Source organism: Cervus elaphus, chromosome 31, assembly GCF_910594005.1.
Source record: "Cervus elaphus chromosome 31, mCerEla1.1, whole genome shotgun sequence".
Classification (NCBI taxonomy): Eukaryota; Metazoa; Chordata; class Mammalia; order Artiodactyla; family Cervidae; genus Cervus; species Cervus elaphus.
The window spans coordinates 11,619,967-11,638,446 of NC_057845.1; the positions used below are offsets into that span (position 1 = coordinate 11,619,967).

Genomic DNA, 18,480 nt, shown 5'->3' on the forward strand with positions numbered 1-18,480 from the left:
ACTTATTTGTGTCTTTTCTTCTCCTTTGTGTATAAAATTGATAACTTTCTGATTTTTATTTGCATGAGAGAAAACTATTGATTGTTTAGTCACCTCTAGTTGACTGTCTTTGACTTTCCACGTATAAAAGCATATCATTTGCAAATGATAATTTTCCTTCCAGTTTTTATGATTTTTTTCCTCTTTCTCTTATCTAATTGCATAGGCCAGTAACTCCAGAACAGTATCAAACAATAGTGACGACAGTATGCAATCTTGTTTTGTTTTCCCTGACTTTACTGGAAATGTTTTAGGTGTTTAACAAATAACAAAAGCTTTACCAGCTTTCGACAGAAAAAAACATATACTGTTTCTGTACTTTCCAGTTCTCCTAGGTTTTCCTCGTTGGCTTTCTTCATCTAACATCTTCAACGTTGGAAACTCCGTCCATTTGTGTACAGATAAATCACAAAGTTTGGGGAGCATCCATTACTCCAAAGGAAAAACTGTGGAGTGGAGGGCAGGGCGATAAAGTAGCTTGTTGAACTTCGTGCCGACAGTCAGAGCAAAAGGTTAGAAGTTCCTTTAGGACAGGGCCAAGCTCTGAGAGTCACTCTACAGAGGGAAGAACCGGAGCGTGGGGAGGAGTCGGGGCCACCCCCGCCCCCAGCCTCGCGTAGGTGCCACCCGCGAAGATGAAATGTGAGCCCGGGTGGCCGAGGACGCTGGATCCGCTGCTCAGCCTGCCGCCAGACCGCCCCGGGGACAGACAAAGAGACCTCGGCCACCGCGCAGCCCCGCGCGGCCGCCCGGGCTCCCCACGAAGGCTCCCAGCGCGATGGCCGGGTCACCGCGCCAGCCCGCGTTCCAGAGCGCTGCCCGCTCCATCTGATCGCCTCCCGGCGCCCGCATCCCCTCCTGCCGCCCGCATCCCCTCCCGGCGCTGGGCGCGCCCTTGGCTCCCAGCCTTCTCTACAGACCGGTTCTGCTTGTCCTTCTGTCCTGGCGCGCCACCTCCGGCCATCGGCTTGGATGGACGCGCGGAGGGTGCCCGGGTGTCCAGGGGTCTTGCTTCCGAAGTTGGTCCTGCTCTTTGTCTGCGCAGGTCGGTAACCTAGGGCGGCGGGAGCGGGGGGGTACTGGGGCTCCCGGCGGCGCTGGGGTCACAGGCCAGGCAGCGCGGGTTGAGCGGGGCGCGGTGGGCGGTCAGAGGCTGGGTGGTCCCCTCCGGCAGGGGAGAACCCCGCGCGCGCCAGCCCGAGGCTCGACCTCCACGCGGTTCTGTTTTGTCCCTTTCCTTCCACGTGTCCTTTTCTCTCTCTTTTGCTTTCTCTCCGCGGAACAACTATTAATACCCCCAACCCCACATTTAAGGGATTTTTTTTTTTTTTTTTTTTCATTTTCTGAATAAGGTGAGAGTGGAGACGGAGCGGTAGAAGAAAAGCATTTTTGTTTTTTAAGCACCTGAAGTTTAGAGGTATCGCTAAGATTTTCAGATAAACTGACCACTTTTCAGTAAAGGCTACCGCTGCCTTATTCCACCTCCACATGCTGAATATTCCAGATTTTTCCTTTCAGAAACCAACCCCAAAAAACCATAGACTGGTGTTTTCATTCTTTAGAATTTGATTCTCAAGTGTGGTGGACAGGGCAACTGGAAGCTTTGAGTTGAAATATACAGTTTTCAAGAGGCATAAATTCACCCAGCGTCTAACTTGTTTTTGCTGAGCTTGCTAAGCGCTTGTTTATAAATGAAGAGTATCTCATTTCCCTCATTCTAGTTTTTCTTGGCTAGAATTGCTAGCTAATATTTGATGTAGCGAAGCGGTTTTCTTGTTTTGTGACTGATGTGAAGCCCAAAATGGTCTTTCGTTAGTTATTCAAGTATAAAGTTAATTGCACATGCAGTTTTCCATGTGCTTCATATTTTTATAAAACAGGATAAAAGCAGAGTTTTTGTAGAATTTTTCATGTCTCTGACTTCTTATAATAAAAGCCACAGGCTTACCTATGACCTTGCAATACTAAATTTATATATAGTACTGTGATTTACCTTTTGATATTTGCAAAAATAATGGCACCTGAAATGAAGATGGTCTTCAGTATTTTTACCTGAACATCAACAGAATTGAATTTCTCATTCAACCTTGGGAGAAATGAGTCACAATGATAACTCCTGTAGAAATTTACACTCTGTTTAAAATGTAAACTAGTGGCCGTCTGTGAGTTGTTTCAAAGATATTTTATTGTAGGGAAAATACTGACCTTCAAATACAAAATGCATAAAATAGGGAAAATACTTTCTATTTAATGAGAGTGCACATCATAATGTGTTTCCAGCACTTACTTCTTTTACTTAAGTCCTATAAAGTTTGCAGAATTTGAGAGTCTAACAGAATCAATTGTATTAATATCCATTTTATATTAAAATCTTTTCATTAGGTGATTCGGAGCAGTGACAATTCTTTTCACTTCCACTGTTTACCAAAGAAAACAGAAATGAGAAAATAGAATACAGCCAGTGAAATTTTAATACCTTCACTCATCTTCAACCACATCATTGAACAACTTTTTCTTGTTCTTTTGTCTATTTTATTCTGTTTGGTGAGCTGAAGCTTCTGATTTTCCTTCCCTTCTTCTGATTCCCCCAATGTTAAGTGCACACCCCACCCCACCCCCAACCCCCAGGATTCAGGGAACCCAAGCAGCTGGCCAGCAGGGAGTTTGATCAATGTAGAAGTTTTTACTCCACTCATTCCCTCTCTCCATCTGCATCCCTCCTCAGTACATTACAAAGTCATAACTCACCAATGCTAGGTCAGCTTATCACCTTTGATAAGAAATGCTTAGCTAATGCATTTCTGATATTAATTCCTGAGCTCTTTATTCAGAGGCTTCTTTATGCTTGCAGCGTTTACTCAACTACTGTTAATTGAGTGAGGTATGCTGAGTGATGCCTAGGACAGAGGTCATACTTTGAGTATTGTCTGGAAGATAAACTGTGCCCATTACTCGACGTTATAAAAAGCTGTATTATGGAAGACAAACAATGGTGTACTTTAGGTATTCAAAGGAGGAGACTTTACTGCTGACTTAGGAGTATATGCTCCGTGAAAATGATGTCTGTTTCTTTAACATAATATTCTCAGAGACTAACAAAATGCCTGACCCATAAGAGGAGCGCAATAAATATTTGCTCAGAGAATTTAAATTGAGGAGGGTTTTTAGGACCTAAACCTTTTAGAAGATGAAGTAGGATAGTGTATGAACAAAGGCAGAAATCATGAGAAGTGTAGAAACAGACAATACAGTTGGGTTGGAACTAAGAGATAAGGCTGGAAGTGAGGATTGGGATGAGATGGGGGAACACTACAGAAATAGAATTAATCCAGAAGTGAAGTGAAGTGAAGTCGCTCAGTCATGTCCGACTCTTTGAGACCCCATGGACTATAACCTACCAGGCTCCTCCGTCCATGGCATTTTCCAGGCAAGGATACTGGAGTAGGTTGCTATTTCCTTCTCCAGGAGATCTTCCTGACCCAGGGATTGAACCCAGATCTCCTGTATTGTAGGCAGACACTTTACCATCTGAGCCACCAGGAAAGTCCAGGATTGATCCAGACACCCTGTTAAATGAATTGCCAGCTTTAATGGGACAAAAACCTGTCGATGCACTGCGTGTGTGTGTGTGTGTGTGTGTGTGTGTGTGTGTGTGTGTGTGTGTGTGTGTGTGTGTGTGTGTGTGTGTGTGTGTGTGTGTGTGTGTGTGTGTGTGTGTGTGTGTGTGCGCGCATACTCACTCATGTCCACCTCTTTGCGACTCCATGGACTGTAGCCCGCCAGGCTCCACTGTCCATAGATTTTCCAGATAAGAAAACTGGAGTGGGTTGCCATTTCCTTCTCCAGGGGATCTTCCCAACCCAGGAGTCAGACCCAGGTCTCTTAAGTCTCTGACATTGGCATGCGGATTCTTTACCGCTGAACCACCTGGGAAGCTGTCCATAACCTGAATTATTTTCCCCAAAGAAAATATATTAAATACAGGATCCATTTGTCAGCGAAATAAAAGCAAGGTTTCTATACCTGAAGCATTATGTTTGACTTTGGAGTCACTTTTGGAAAGAAATCCATGGGAGTGTTTATATGATTATCTAACTCCCACTGCAGGCTACAAAGGCAGGATTTGGCCAAGGTTTTAACCTTCCTGGCCTGTGCAGTGATTTCTGTCCCCTCCCTTTCCTTCCCTTCTGATTCTTAGCTGTAGATTACAAGAGCCAATTCTGAGCAAGTGCTTGGAGCCAGATGCTTTCCTGTTCTACACATTCCTTGAGAAGAGAGTGGGAAGGCTTCTTCCAGATCCTGCCTTAAAGCCACTGAAGAAAATTGGAACTGGCTAATTTTCAAGAATATTAACTTGAATATTAGTAGTAATATTATTTATCTTCTGAGGGCCATTGGGATGTTTCACACTTTTGCAAGTGAGAAGTTGTCTCCATATTGCCCAAAGTGTGATCTTTATAGGATTATTTTCAAATGAACTGGAGAAAGCAACTAACCTCTCAAAAGAAGTTTGATGTGTGACTGACATCCAGGTTTGGAAATGTGATTGTGAGTGTATTTGTCATGCTATTAAATCTTTCCTTTTCAGTTATTTCAGATCCCTGGGTCAGGAGGATCCCCTGGAGAAGGAAATGGCATCCCATTCCAGTATTCTTGCCTGGAGAATTCCATGGACAGGGGAGCCTGGCGGGCTACAGTCCATGAGGTCGCAAAGAGTCAGACATGACTGAGCTATTAACACACACTTTCAGTTGTTTAATTCTGGGAAGCAGACTAAAGTGCTGGAAAATGCCATTAAAATAATGAACAGTGTATGACAGGATCTAGATATTTGCTGCAGGTATAATCCAGCTTCTTGGCAACAAGACTCGGGGCTTGGTTTCCTGAAACATTGACTCAAAATATTTTGATAACACTGTGTCCTTATAATAATAGTAATTGAATCTTTGATAATCATGGAGAGCTTAATAAGATGTCACTGTCTTGGGCGTCATTCAAAAAGGATCCCGTGAAGCTACTGAAATATCACTTGTTCTGCTCCACCAGAGTAAGGAGGGGTGTCAGCTCTCCCACTATCTGAATGACTTTTAAGTGTACAAAGTAGAACATCCCAGCTACATGCTTGACATAGCTGAGCAGTCTAAATATTTGAATTAAACAGTACTAAAAATGAGAGCTATGGAAATTCCCTGGGAAAACGGTAAAATAAATTGCAAAAAGCATACACAGCATATTAATGCAAAAAACATTAATGTCAATAAATCATTAGATCATGTTTCTGTCTTCAAAATTTTTAAGTGGATTTAAGTAGAGTTACTGAATCTTACAAAGTTGATTATTTTCCACTTTCATGCCTTCTTACCACATCCTTGAAGAAAACATTAAGGTTTTTTCATTTATGAAGTAGAAATAAAATTGAGGGAAAGAAAACATGAACTTTTCACTTATTCCACAAAGGTCATGCATTATTGATAGAGGTGAATGAACTTTGCTAGTTTTTGATCACATCAATTTGTAAAGAATCATTTTGTCAGGGAGGTGATTTAAAAGCCAAAACTATATTTTCCTCTCTAGACAAATCAATTACATGGACCTGCAGGCATAAATATAACATTTGCACTTTTATATTATGACTTTGACAGGAAAACAAAAGTCTTGTATAATTTTTGTAAGAATTATTGCCTTCAGAGATTGAGTTGGAAATGACCTCTTTTGTGATTCTTGAATGTGTATCTCAAATTATCAGACTATACTTATACATGTGTTCTTACATGTACCTGAAACTCACATATTTATATTTATTTTTATATTTATAAACTCACTCATTATAATTTATACCACTGATTATAACTGATTGTAACTAAAAGATAGGGCTTCCCAGGTGGTGCTAGTGGTAAAGAACCCACTTGCCAGTGCAGGAGACATAAGAGATTCAGTTTTGATTCCTGGGTCGGGAAATCCCCTGGAGAAGGAAATGGTAACCCGCGCCAGTATTCTTGCCTGGAGAATCCCATGGGCAGAGGAGCCTGGTGGGCTACAGCCCATGGAGTTGCAAAGAGTTGGACAGGACTGAAGTGACTTAGCGCACACATAGCTAAAAGATAGCCTTCACTTGTTAAACATACATCATTTAGATGAAATAAAGAATTTTTTTATAGGTAGGGTAACTTTTATTGGACATTTGGTATAATTTTCCTTGCCAAAAACATGGGGAAAAGACAATAATTTGGTTTTATCAGCTCCAATATGTCCTTTTAAATCAGAAAATACTTCCCCTTCACGTAGTGCTGTTTCATAGCTTATTGATTCATAAATCTGACATTAAACAAACTCTTAATTATTCACCAGTTCATTATCTATAGGAACTTTTTCCCACAACTGACTCCAAATAGATTGACATGATATGCAGACTCATATGTGTTACCTTATGTATGCACGCTGTAATTATGAAGACAAAAATGGTAGAGAAAAGCATATAATGCACTGTCATGAAAAACATTCAATATTTTAAAATGATTTCCAGTTGTTATTATTCTTGTCAACACTTTCCGTCAAATATATTTAGGATTAACACTCTGAAGTCAAAAGACTTTATCATTTAAAATTTATTGTAGGAACTCTGTTGACAAATTGAATGTCTGATTGTTTGGTTCATTCATTCTCCCTTCATTGTCTCTTTCAACCCACTCTGACTACCAGTTATGGTGCTTGATGCAGGAGGTTCCAAGAATGGTCTTTGCCTTTTCTAGATTTATGTTTGATAAAGAGGAAGGGAGCTTCCCAGGTGACTCAATGGTAAAAAAAATCTACCCACCAGTACAGGAGACTTGGGTTCGATCCCCGAGTCAGGAAGATCCTCTGGAGAAGGAAATGGCAACCTCCTCCAGTATTCTTGCCTGGGGAATCCTGTGGACAGAGGAGCCTGGTGGGCTACAGACAAAAGACTCAGTCATGACTTAGCAACTAAAGAACAACAAGGAGCTAGTTTAAATGTTTACAAATGTTTTAGAATTCTGAGCATTTTGAAAATCTAAATGCACTAAAAAGTGGCCATTGATCGATTAAGATGTAAAATAAAGTAATTTTTTTTGTAAAGCTGCGATTTTAGAATAGTAACTATGTGGATGTGGTTTTTATTTTGTAGAGGATTGCCTTGCTCACTGTGGCAAAGACTGCAAATCTTACTGCTGTGATGGAACCACACCTTACTGTTGCTCCTACTATGCCTATATTGGGAATATTCTTTCGTGAGTATTAATCACATTTGGCAATATTGATACTCTTTCCTTTACCCAGTTATATTTTCAAAAAGTGCTAAGTTATTGTTTTGAGTAGGAAATTTTAAGATTGGTTGTTGACATAAAATCCTTACTGGAGATTCTAAACACTCATGACAGTCTAATGTGTCATTTTTTTTTTTCACTAAATGTGTAAATTAATATACAACATAAATTGCTTTTATTAGAAGTTTAAAATATATTCTTTTATTGCTTAGTTTGTATTTATGATAATAATAATAATAATAATGTCCTAAGTAGATCATATTCATAATATCAATCCATTTTTTAACATTATAAATGACATGTTTTTATCTGCTCTGTTGAAAGATTAGACTTTGTCATTTAATGATAACCAGTTTATTTTGCCATCCCATGTATTTGTCAGACTCATCCAGTAGATATCAGGGGAAAGAGACTTTATAAATAAAAAACATTTGAGACATGAAAGGTCAGTTTTTACCTAAGCAACTTCAGGCAACAAGATTAGAGCCTAAGAAAAGCTAGGTGGCAACAGTGTAACCTGATAAGCAACTACAAAAATCAGTGAAACATAACACAGAGAATATGTTAAGCATTTGTCTATAACTAATTAAGAATTTATTTTAGAGATGCTTCTGGGTAAGGGAAGTGGACAAGCAGAAGCTGCCTGCAGGGTTGTATGTCTGAGAACTGTGCAACTCTGTCCTTCTACACACATCTTCAAGTTGAGAAATAGAAGACAGAGGATTAGGAGCATATGAATTTCACCCAGGGGCGACCATCACTCAAGGCTTTCAGGAGTCTGCTTCTGTCCTCCTTACCTTGTATTTTTTAAGTGACAATCAGGATGATTTGAAAACTGTTCTGTTGTGACTTAGTCTGTGTTCTATGAAGGCTTAAGTAGAGCCAGGAAAGATCCCACTGACGTGTGTGACCAAGGTCTGTAAATCATCCTCTGTTTCCTGAGAACAGGAAACCTGGCATATGGTACACTTTCTAGACGCAAAGTGGGATCGATCTTAGAGATTATGTCTCTCCCTGAATAAGGCCAGAAAGAATCAGAGTTCAGGATATTTTTGAAGATTGTCATGGCGATGGAAGAAATGTCAGGTTGTCATAAAGACTGATGAATAGAATTTAAACATTCTTTGAGGTATGTATAAATTCTAAATAAAATGTTTGAATTTTTCCTCATTGAAGACTTGCTAGAAAAACATTAAGTCCCCTTACATTTAGAGAATGGTAAGAATCAGTTCAGAATACCTTAAGTAAAGACAAATAATGATGTTCCACATTTGTATATCACTTCATGCTTTTTAAGTACTTGATTACTAAATTCAAATTTGATTTTTGAGTGGTCTTCACACATCAGAGGCTGCTTGTTCCAGGCAGATGTGTGAGTGGGCCTCGTGGGTGGTATAGGTTTGAGCAGCCTGGGGTCAGCATGCCTCTGTGACTCTTTGGTCCTCTGGTACCTGGCCCAGGTGTCTGCCCACTAACTGCATCATGGCATGCATTGAACTATGTTTCATATCTACAATCAGATTCTTCTCCTTTTTTTTTTTAATGGTACATGTCCTTTGAACTAATTTCATTACTAGGTAAAGAATTCATTGAGTTATATATTTATCTAGGTTTTTAGGGCCATGTACTTGTTATGTTTGAAAAACAGAATTGTGTTCTGTGGATGGCGGAAATAAACACAGATGGCATAATATTTCAGGCAGTTAAACTGAATTTTCTGTTCAAAATAGAAGCCACCAAGTAATTCCCTTGCTAAACAATTCTTAGAGGAAAAAAAAAAGAGCTTTAAAGTGTTTTCCCCACTGGATAAAGAATACATTTTCAGGATTTCCAGTTATTGTTTAAGATTTGAAAAGAGTTAACTCCACCCAAAGCTTTCCTTTTTTTTTTTTTAATTAGGGTGGGAGGAATAGAAAAAGAGTAAATAATTCCAAGAATGCTTACAAAAGTTCTTTCATGCACATGTTTTCAAATATTGCTATTTTGGAACTCATAAACTCTGCTTCCTCTTTTGGAAGCATCTAGGCACACTCTTAGTAAAATCATTTTAATCATCCTAACAGAAAATTTAATCTTTATGGTTATCAGTAAGGTAATAGGGAAGAAATCAGTAAACCCACTGGAATGTTATGTATCCTAAATGGATAATTTTGTAAATTGGTTTTAATTTGGTTTCTAGTCTTATTTGTTTTTAAAATAGAAAATGTCTTGGCCTAGCTTAAAATGAGCTAAAGAGAATATAAAATACAATTTGGGTCTTTGCAGACTGTGTATAAATTGGTAAGGTAAGGCACACTTGATCCTTCTTGCTGAGACCTCTCTCCAAAATAATCAGAGTAGAGATATTTAGCCCTTAATTCAGCTACCCTTTCTAAACTTTTTTAAATTAACCAGTAAGCCTTGTTTTCAAATAGATCCCAAAAGCTAGCATTCAATTTACCTTTTAGTTTGAAAGTATTATTTGACTCAGATCTCTCCCCTTTACATATTTTATATTCTAAATATGAGTTAATTTTGACAAGTAAATTTAGATTTACCCCCTTTTTTCAGTTATAAATTTTTAAACGTATATCATGTGAAAACAATTTAAAACTTCAACTTTAAAAAATACTTTAAACAATCAAGATATAATTGATGTGTAACATTGTATTGACTTCAGATGTACAACATAATGATTTAATATTTGTATATATGGCAAAATGATCACTATAATAAGTCTATTTGACATAAATCTATTTAAAATGGCATGCCTACTTTTGCTCATTATGGTCACAGATATTGACTTCCATACAGAAAAGTAACAATATTAGTTTTTAGAATTTAAGGATAATTTTTGCAAAAGTCAGCATACCCTATGCAATCAATTATTTACAGATATATATTAAGTACCTGTTACCATGGCAGCATAGGATCCAAAGATAAATAAATGATGTTCCCTGACCTTTATGATCTCTCAATCTTAATAAGAGAAGAAAATGCAGACCAATAATTCTAATTCAGTGAATTAATCTATAGAGTGTTATTGAAGGGCCGAGAAGAGAGAAAGCAATTAAGTGTGTGTGTGTGTGTGTGTGTGTGTGTGTGTGTGTGTGTCTAGAAAGAGATGTTTAGAAAAAGCCTCATAAATATGAAATTTGAACAGAGTTTTAAAGAAAGAGTAGATATTTACATAAGTGAACAGTGAAGAAAAGGAAGTGGATTCCAGATAGACAGAGTCTCCCTTATAAGGGCAAAGATTTAATAAAGTAAATGGTCAGTTTGGGGAAACCTATGTTGGTCAGGGTTGCTAGAAATGGAAGGTTAAACTTTAGGTAAGACAAAAGGTAGATACTTACTTTTTTAGACTTTTTTTGGTTGATTACATAATCTTACTGGTCATGTCTAACAAAACTAAAGTAAAATAATTCAGTATTTTTCTGGAAATAAGATAGCTGGTTTCATGTAGAAAGGACACATTCTTAGATCTCACTAAGTGAAAGTGTTGCTCAGTTGTGTCCGACTCTTTGTGACCCCATGGACTGTAGCCCACCGGGCTCCTCTGTCCATAGAGTTTTCCAGGAAAGAATACTGGAGTGTGTTGCCATTGCCTTCTCCAGGGGATCTTCATGACCCAGGGATTAAACCCGGGTTTCCGGCATTGCAGGCAGATTCTTTACCATCTGAGCCACCAGGGAAGCCCCTTAGATACCACTAAGATGAGGGACAGAGGTGAGAAGCCACCAAATGAAGATTATTTTTATTTATTCCATAGAGAAAAGATTTAGAGTGAACACTTTGAGATATTACACTTTTTAGTACCATTTATGATGGAATGTATAACTTGGGAACTATTGGTCCATTTTTGACAGTTTTAAAAAATTTATTTTTTATTGAAGGATAATTGCTTTAAAGAATTTTGCTGTTTTCTGTCAAACCTCAACATAAATCAGCCATAGGTATACAGATAGCCCCTCCCTTTTGAACCTCTCTCCCATCTCCCTCCCCATCTGACCCCTCTAGATTGATACAGAGCCCCTGTTTGAGTTTCCTGAGCCAGACAGCAAATTCCCGTTGGCTCTCTGTTTTACCTATGGCAATGTAAGTTTCCATGTTACTCTTTCCATACACCTCAGCCTCTCTTCCCCTCTCCCCATGGCCATAAGTCTATTCTGTTTCTCCATTGCTGCCCTATATATAAATTCTTCAGTACCATTTTTCTAGATTCTGTATATGTGTGTTATAATACAATATTTATCTTTCTCTTTCTAATTTACTTCACTCTGTATAATAGGTTCTAGGTTCATCCACCTCATTAGAACTCAAATGTGTTCCTTTTATGGCTGCATAATATTCCATTGTGTATATGTACCACAACTTCTTTATCCATTCATCTGCCTATGGACATCTAGGTTACTTCCATGTTCTAGCTGTTGTAAATAGTAATTCAATGAACAATGGGATACATGTGTCTCTTTCAATTTTGGTTTCCTCAGGGGATATGCCTAGGAGTCGGATTGCTGGGTCATATGGTGGTTTTATTTCTAGTTTTTTAAGGAATCTCCATACCGTCTTCCATAGTGGCTGTGTCAATTTACATTCCCACAAACAGTGCAAAAGCATTCCCTTTTCTTCACACCCTCTCCAGCATTTATTGCTTGTAGACTTTTTGATGATGGCCATTCTGACTGGTGTGAGGTGATATCCCATTGTGGTTTTTATTTGCATTTCTCTAATAGTGAGTGATGTTGAGCATCTTTTCATGTGTTTGTTAGGCATCTGTATGCCTTCTTTGGAGAAATGTCTATTTAGGTCTTTTTCCCACCTTTTGATTGGATTGTTTGTTTTTCTGGTATTCAGTTGTATGAGTTGCTTATATATTTTGGAAATTAATCTTTTGTCAGTTGTTTCATTTGCTATTATTTTCTCCCATTCTGAGGATTGTCTTTTCACCTTGCTTATAGTTTCCTTTGCTGTGCAAAAGCCTTTAAGTTTAATCAGGCCCCACTTGTTTACTTTTGTTTTTATTTCCATTACTCTAGGGGGTGGGTCATAGAGGATCTTACTTTGATTTATGTCATCAAGTGTTCTGCCTATGTTTTCCTCTAAGAGTTTTATAGTTTCTGGTCTTACATTTAGGTCTTTCATTCATTTTGAGTTTATCTTTGTGTATGATGTTAAGAAGTGTTCTAATTTCATCCTTTTACATGTAGCTGTCCAGTTTTCCCAGCACCATTTATTGAAGAGGCTGTCTTTGTCCCATTGTATACCCTTGCCTCCTATGTCAAAAACAAGGTGCATGGGTTTATTTCTGGGCTTTCTATCTTGTTCCATTGGTCTATATTTCTGTTTTTGTGCCAGTACCATACTGTAGCTTTGTAGTATAATCTGAAGTCAGGAAGGTTGATTCCTCCAGTCCCATTCTTTTTTCTCAAGACTGCTTTGGCTATTCAGGGTCTTCTGTGTTTCCATATGAATTGTGAAATGTTTTGTTCTGGTTCTGTGAAAAATGCCATTGGTAATTTGATAGGGATCACATTGAATCTGTGGATTGTGTTTGGTAGTATAGTCATTTTCACAATATTGATTCTTCCTACCCAGGAACATGGAATATCTCTCCATCAGTTTATGTCATCTTTGATTTCTTTCATTAGTGTCTTATAATTTTCTGTGTACAGTTCTTTTGCCTCCTTAGGTAAGTTTATTCCTAGATATTTAATTTTTTGTGTGGCAGTGGTGAATGGGATTGATTTCTTAATTTCTCTTTCTGATTTTTCATTGTTAGTACATAGAAATGCAAGTGATTTCTGTGTATTGATTTTGTATGCTGCAGCTTTGCTAAATTCACTGATTAGCTCTAGTTATTTTCTGATACTATCTTTAGGGTTTTCTATGTACAGTATCATGTCATCTGCAAACAGTGAGAGCTTTACTTCTTGTTTTCTAAGCTGGATTCATTTTATTTCTTTCGTTTCTCTGATTGTTGTAGCTAGGCCTTCCAGAACTATGTTGAATAATAGTGGTGAGAGTGGACACACTTCCTTGTCTTGTTCCTGATCTTAGGGGGAATGCTTTCAGTTTTTCACCACTGAGAGTAATGTTTGCTGTAGGCTTATCAGAGATGGCCTTTACTATGTTGAGGCAAGTTCCTTCAATGCCCATTTTTTGAAGTTTTATTCATAAATGGGTGCTGAATTTTGTCAAAGGCTTTTTCTGCATCTCTTGAGATGATCATATGGTTTTTATCTTTCAATTTGTTAATATGGTGTATTACATTGATTGATTTGTGTGTATTGAAGAATCCTTGCAGTACCAGAATAAACCCAACTTGATCATGGTGGATGAGCCTTTTGATGTGTTGCTGAATTCTGTTTGCTAAAATTTTGTTGAGGATTTTTGCGTCCATGTTCATCAGTGATATTGGCCTGTAGTTTTCTTTTTTTGTATTGTCTTTGTCTGCTTTTGGTATCAGGGTTATAGTGGCTTTATAGAATGAGTTTGGAAGTGTTCCTACCTCTGCAATTTTTTGAAAGAGTTTAGAAGGATAGGCATTAGCTCTTCTCTAATTGTTTGATAGAATTCTCCTGTGACACCATCTGGTCCTGGATTTTTGTTTTTTGGGAGATTTTTGATCACAGCTTCAATTTCAGTGCTTGTAATTGGGTTATTCATAAATTCTATTTCTTCCTAGTTCAGTTTTGGAAGATTGAGCTTTTCTAAGAATCTGTCCATTTCTTTCAGATTATCTATTTTATTGCCATATAGTTGTTCATAATAGTCTCTTATAATCCTTTGTATTTCTGCATTGTCTGTTGTAACCTCTCGTTTTTCATTTCTAAGTTTGTTGATTTGTTTCTTCTGTCTTTTATTCTTGATGAGTCTGGCTAAAGGTTTGTCAATTTTGTTTATCTTCTCAAAGAACCAGCTTTTAGATTTATTAATCTTTACTATTGTTTCTTTCATTTCTTTTCCATGTATTTCTGCTCAGATCTTTATAATTTACTTCCTTCTACTAATTTTAGTTTCTTTTTTTGTTTTGTTTTTCTTTTTCTAGTTGTTTTAGGTGTAAAGTTAGGTTGTCTATTTGATGTTTTTCTTGTTTCTTGAGATACGATTGTATTGCTATAAACTTCCCTCTTTGGAGTCCTTTTGCTGTATCCCATAGGTTCTGAGTTGTTGTGTTTTCATTGTCATTTGTTTCTAGAATTTTTTTTTATTTCCTTTTTGATTTCTTCAGTAACCTGTTGGCTATTTAGAAATGTGTTGTCTACAAAAAGAAAAAAAGAAAAAAGAAATGTGTTGTCTAATCTCCATGTGTCTGTGTTTCTTACAGTTTTTTTCTTGTAATTGATATCTAGTCTCATAGCATTGTGGTCGAAGAAGATGCTTGATACAATTTCAATTTTCTTAAATTTACTGAGGTTTGATTTGTGACCCAAGATGTGGTCTATCCTGGAGAATGTTCCACGTGCACTCTAGAAGAAGGTGTATTATTCTGCATTTGGCTGGAATGTCCTGAAGATATCCAAGAGATCCATCTCATCTAATGTATCATTTAAGACTTGTGTTTCCTTATTAATTTTCTGTTTTGATGATCTGTCCATTGGTGTGAGTGGGGTATTAAAGTTTCCTACTATTACTGTGTTACAGTCAATTTCTCTTTTTATGTCTGGTAGTGTTTGTCTTATGTATTGAGGTGCTCCTATGTTGGGCGTCTATATATTTACAATTGTTATGTCTTCCTCTTGGATTAATCTGTTGATCATTATGTAGTGTCCTTCTTTATCTCTTGCAATCTTCTTTATTTTAAGATCTATTTTGTCTGATACTAGGATTGCTGCTACAGCTTTCTTTTGCTTCCCATTTGCATGGAATATATTTTTCCATCCTCTCACTTTCAGTCTATATGTGTCTTGAGGTCTGAAGTGGGGTTCTTGTAGACAACATATATATGGGTCTTGTTTTTGTATCCATTCAGCCAATCTCTGTCTTTTTGTTGGAGCATGTAATCCATTTACATTTAAAGTAATTATTGATATATATATGTTCCCTTTGCCATTTTCTTAATTGTTTGGAGTTGATTTTGTAGATCCTTCTTCTCTTGTAATTGTTGACTATATAAGTCCCTTTAACATTTGGTGTAAAGCTCGTTTTGTGGTACTGAATTCTCTTAACTTTTGCTTGTCCTGAAAGCTTTTTATTTCTCCATCAATTTTGAATGAGATCCTTGCTGGCTACAGTAATCTTGGTTGTAGATTTTTCCCTTTCAGTACTTTAAATATATCCTGCCATTCCCTTCTGGCCTGCAGAGTTTCTGCTGAAAGATCAGCTGTTAAGCATGTGGAATTTCCCTTGTATTTATGTTTAGTCTTTGTTAGTTTGATTAGTATGTGTCTTGGCATGTTTCTCCTAGGGTTTATCCTGTATGGGACTCTTTGTGCCTCTTGGACTTGATTGATTATTTCCTTTTCCATGTTGGGGAAATTTTCAACTATAATCTCTTAAAAAATTTTCTCATACCCTTTCTTTTTCTCTTTTTCTTCTGGGACCCCTATAATTCAAATGTTGGTGCATTTGATATTGTCCCAGAGGTCTCTAAGACTGTCCTCAGTTCTTTTCACTCTTTTTACCTTATTCTACTCTCCAGAAGTTATTTCCACCATTTTATCTGCCAGCCCACTTATTTGTTCTTCTGCTTCAGATATTCTGCTATTGATTCCTTCTAGAGTATTTTTAATTTCAGTAATTGTGTTGTTTGTCTCTGTATGTTTATTCTTTAATTCTTCTAAGTCTTTGTTAATTGATTCTTGCATTTTCTCCATTTTGTTTTCAAGGTTTTTGATCATCTTTACTGTCATTATTCTGAATTCTGTTTTAAATAGTTTGCCTATTTCCTCTTCATTTATTTGGACTTCTGGGTTTCTAGTTTGTTACTTCAATTGTCTAATATTTCTCTGCTTTTTCTTTCTTTCTTTTTTTTTGACTTACTGTGTTTGAGGTCTCCTTTTACCAGGCTTCAAGGAAAGTTGAATTCTTTCCTTGAAGAAAGTTGAATTCTTTCTTCCTTTTGATTTCTGCCCTCATAAGATTGGTCCAGTGGTTTGTGTAAGCTTCTTATAGGGTGAGACTTATGCTGAGTTTTTATTTGTTTGTTTGTTTGTTTTTCCTCTGATGGGCAAGACCGAGTGAGGTGGTAATCCTGTCTGCTGATGACTGGGTTTGTATTTTTGCTTTGTTTGTTGTTTAGATGAGGCGTCCTGCACAGGGTGCTAGTGGTGGTTAGGTGATGCCAGGTCTTATATTCAGTGGTTTCCTTTGTGTGAGTTCTCACTATTTGATACTCCCTAGGGTTACCCCTCATCTAAGGTAAGGAGCAGTGGCTGCACTTTTCTAGAGCAGCCGTGAAGAGACACCCCACGTCCAAGGTAAGAAAAACCCAAGTAAGACGGTAGGTGTTGCGAGAGGGCATCAGACGGCAGACACACTAAAACCATAATCACAGAAAACTAGCCAACTTGATCACAGGACCACAGTCTTGTCTAACTCAATGAAACTAAGCCATGCCGTGTGGGGCCACCCAAGACAGTTGGGGCATAGTGGAGAGGTCTGACAGAATGTGGTCCACTGAAGAAGGGAATGGCAAACCACTTCAGTATTCTTGCCTTGAGAACGCCATGAACAGTATGAGAAGGCAAAATGATAGGATACTGAAAGTGAATATCCCCAGGTTGGTAGGTGCCCAAATGCTACTGGAGGTCAGTGGAGAAATAACTCCAGAAAGAATGAAGGGATGGAGCCAAAGCAAAAACAATACCCAGTTGTGGATGGGACTGGTGATACAGGCAAGGTCTGATGCTGTAAAGAGCAATATTGCATAGGAACGTGGAATGTTAGGTCCATGAATCAAGGCAAATTGGAAGTGGTCAAATAGGAGATGGCAAGAGTGAATGTCGACATTCTAGGAATCAGCGAACTAAAATGGACTGGAATGGGTGAATTTAACTCAGATGACCATTATATCTACTACTGTGGGCAGGAATCCCTTAGAAGAAATGGTCATAGTCAACAAAAGAGTCCAAAATGCAGCACTTGGATGCAGTCTCAAAAATGACAGAATGATCTCTGTTCATTTCCAAGGCAAACCATTCAATATCATGGTAATCCAAGCCTATGCCCCAACAAGTAACACTGAAGAAGCCGAAGTTGAATGGTTCTATGAAGACCTACAAGACCTTTTAGAACTAACACCCAGAATAGATGTCCTTTTCATTATAGGGGACTGGAATGCAAAAGTAGGAAGTCAAGAAACACCTGGAGTAACAGGCAAATGTGGCCTTGGAGTACAGAATGAAGCAGGGCAAAAGCTAATAGAGTTTAGCCAAGAGAACGCACTGGTCATAGCAAACACCCTCTTCCAACAACATAAGAGAAGACTCTACACATGGACATCACCAGATGGCCAACACCAAAATCAGATTGATTATATGCTTTGCAGCCAAAGATGGAGAAGCTCTATACAGTCAGCAAAAACAAGACGGGGAGCTGACTGTGGCTCAGATCATGAACTCCTTATTGCCAAATTCAGACTTAAACTGAAGAGAGTACAGATAACCACTAGACCATTCAGGTATGACCTAAATCAAATCCCTTATGACTATACAGTGGAAGTGAGAAATAGATTTAAGGGACTAGGTCTGATAGACAGGGAGCCTGATGAACTATGGATGGAGGTTCGTGACATTGTACAGGAGACAGGGATCAAGACCATCCACATGGAAAAGAAATGCAAAAAGGCAAAATGGTTGTCTGAGGAATCCTTCCAAATAGCTGTGAAAAGAAGAGAAGCAAAAAGCAAAGGAGAAAAGGAAAGATATTCCCATTTGAATGCAGAGTTCCAAAAAATAGCCAGGAGAGATAAAAAAAAAAGCCTTCCTCAGTGATCAATGCAAAGAAATAGAGGAAAACAACAGAATGGGAAAGACTAGAGACCTCTTCCCGAAAATTAGAGATACCAAGGGATCATTTCACGCAAAGATGGGTTCGATAAAGGACAGAAACGGATGGACCTAACAGAAGCAGAAGATATTAAGAAGAGGTGGCAAGAATACACAGAAGAACTGTACAAAAAAGATCTTCAAGACCCAGATAATCACAGTGGTGTGATCACTCACCTAGAGCCAGG

The 18,480-nt window shown here is 38.0% G+C and overlaps 1 protein-coding gene across 1 annotated transcript in view; it reads left to right on the plus strand.

Moving 5' to 3' along the window:
• Positions 1-637: 637 nt before the first annotated feature.
• CYYR1 (cysteine and tyrosine rich 1) overlaps positions 638-18,480 on the plus strand; it is a 123,114-nt gene continuing 105,271 nt past the window's right edge. Inside the window, exons 1-2 of the mRNA XM_043892709.1 lie at positions 638-1,084; positions 7,184-7,286. Of these exons, the coding sequence (XP_043748644.1) occupies positions 1,012-1,084; positions 7,184-7,286 (176 nt within the window). The 5' untranslated portion in view covers positions 638-1,011. The remainder of the gene's footprint in view (positions 1,085-7,183; positions 7,287-18,480) is intronic.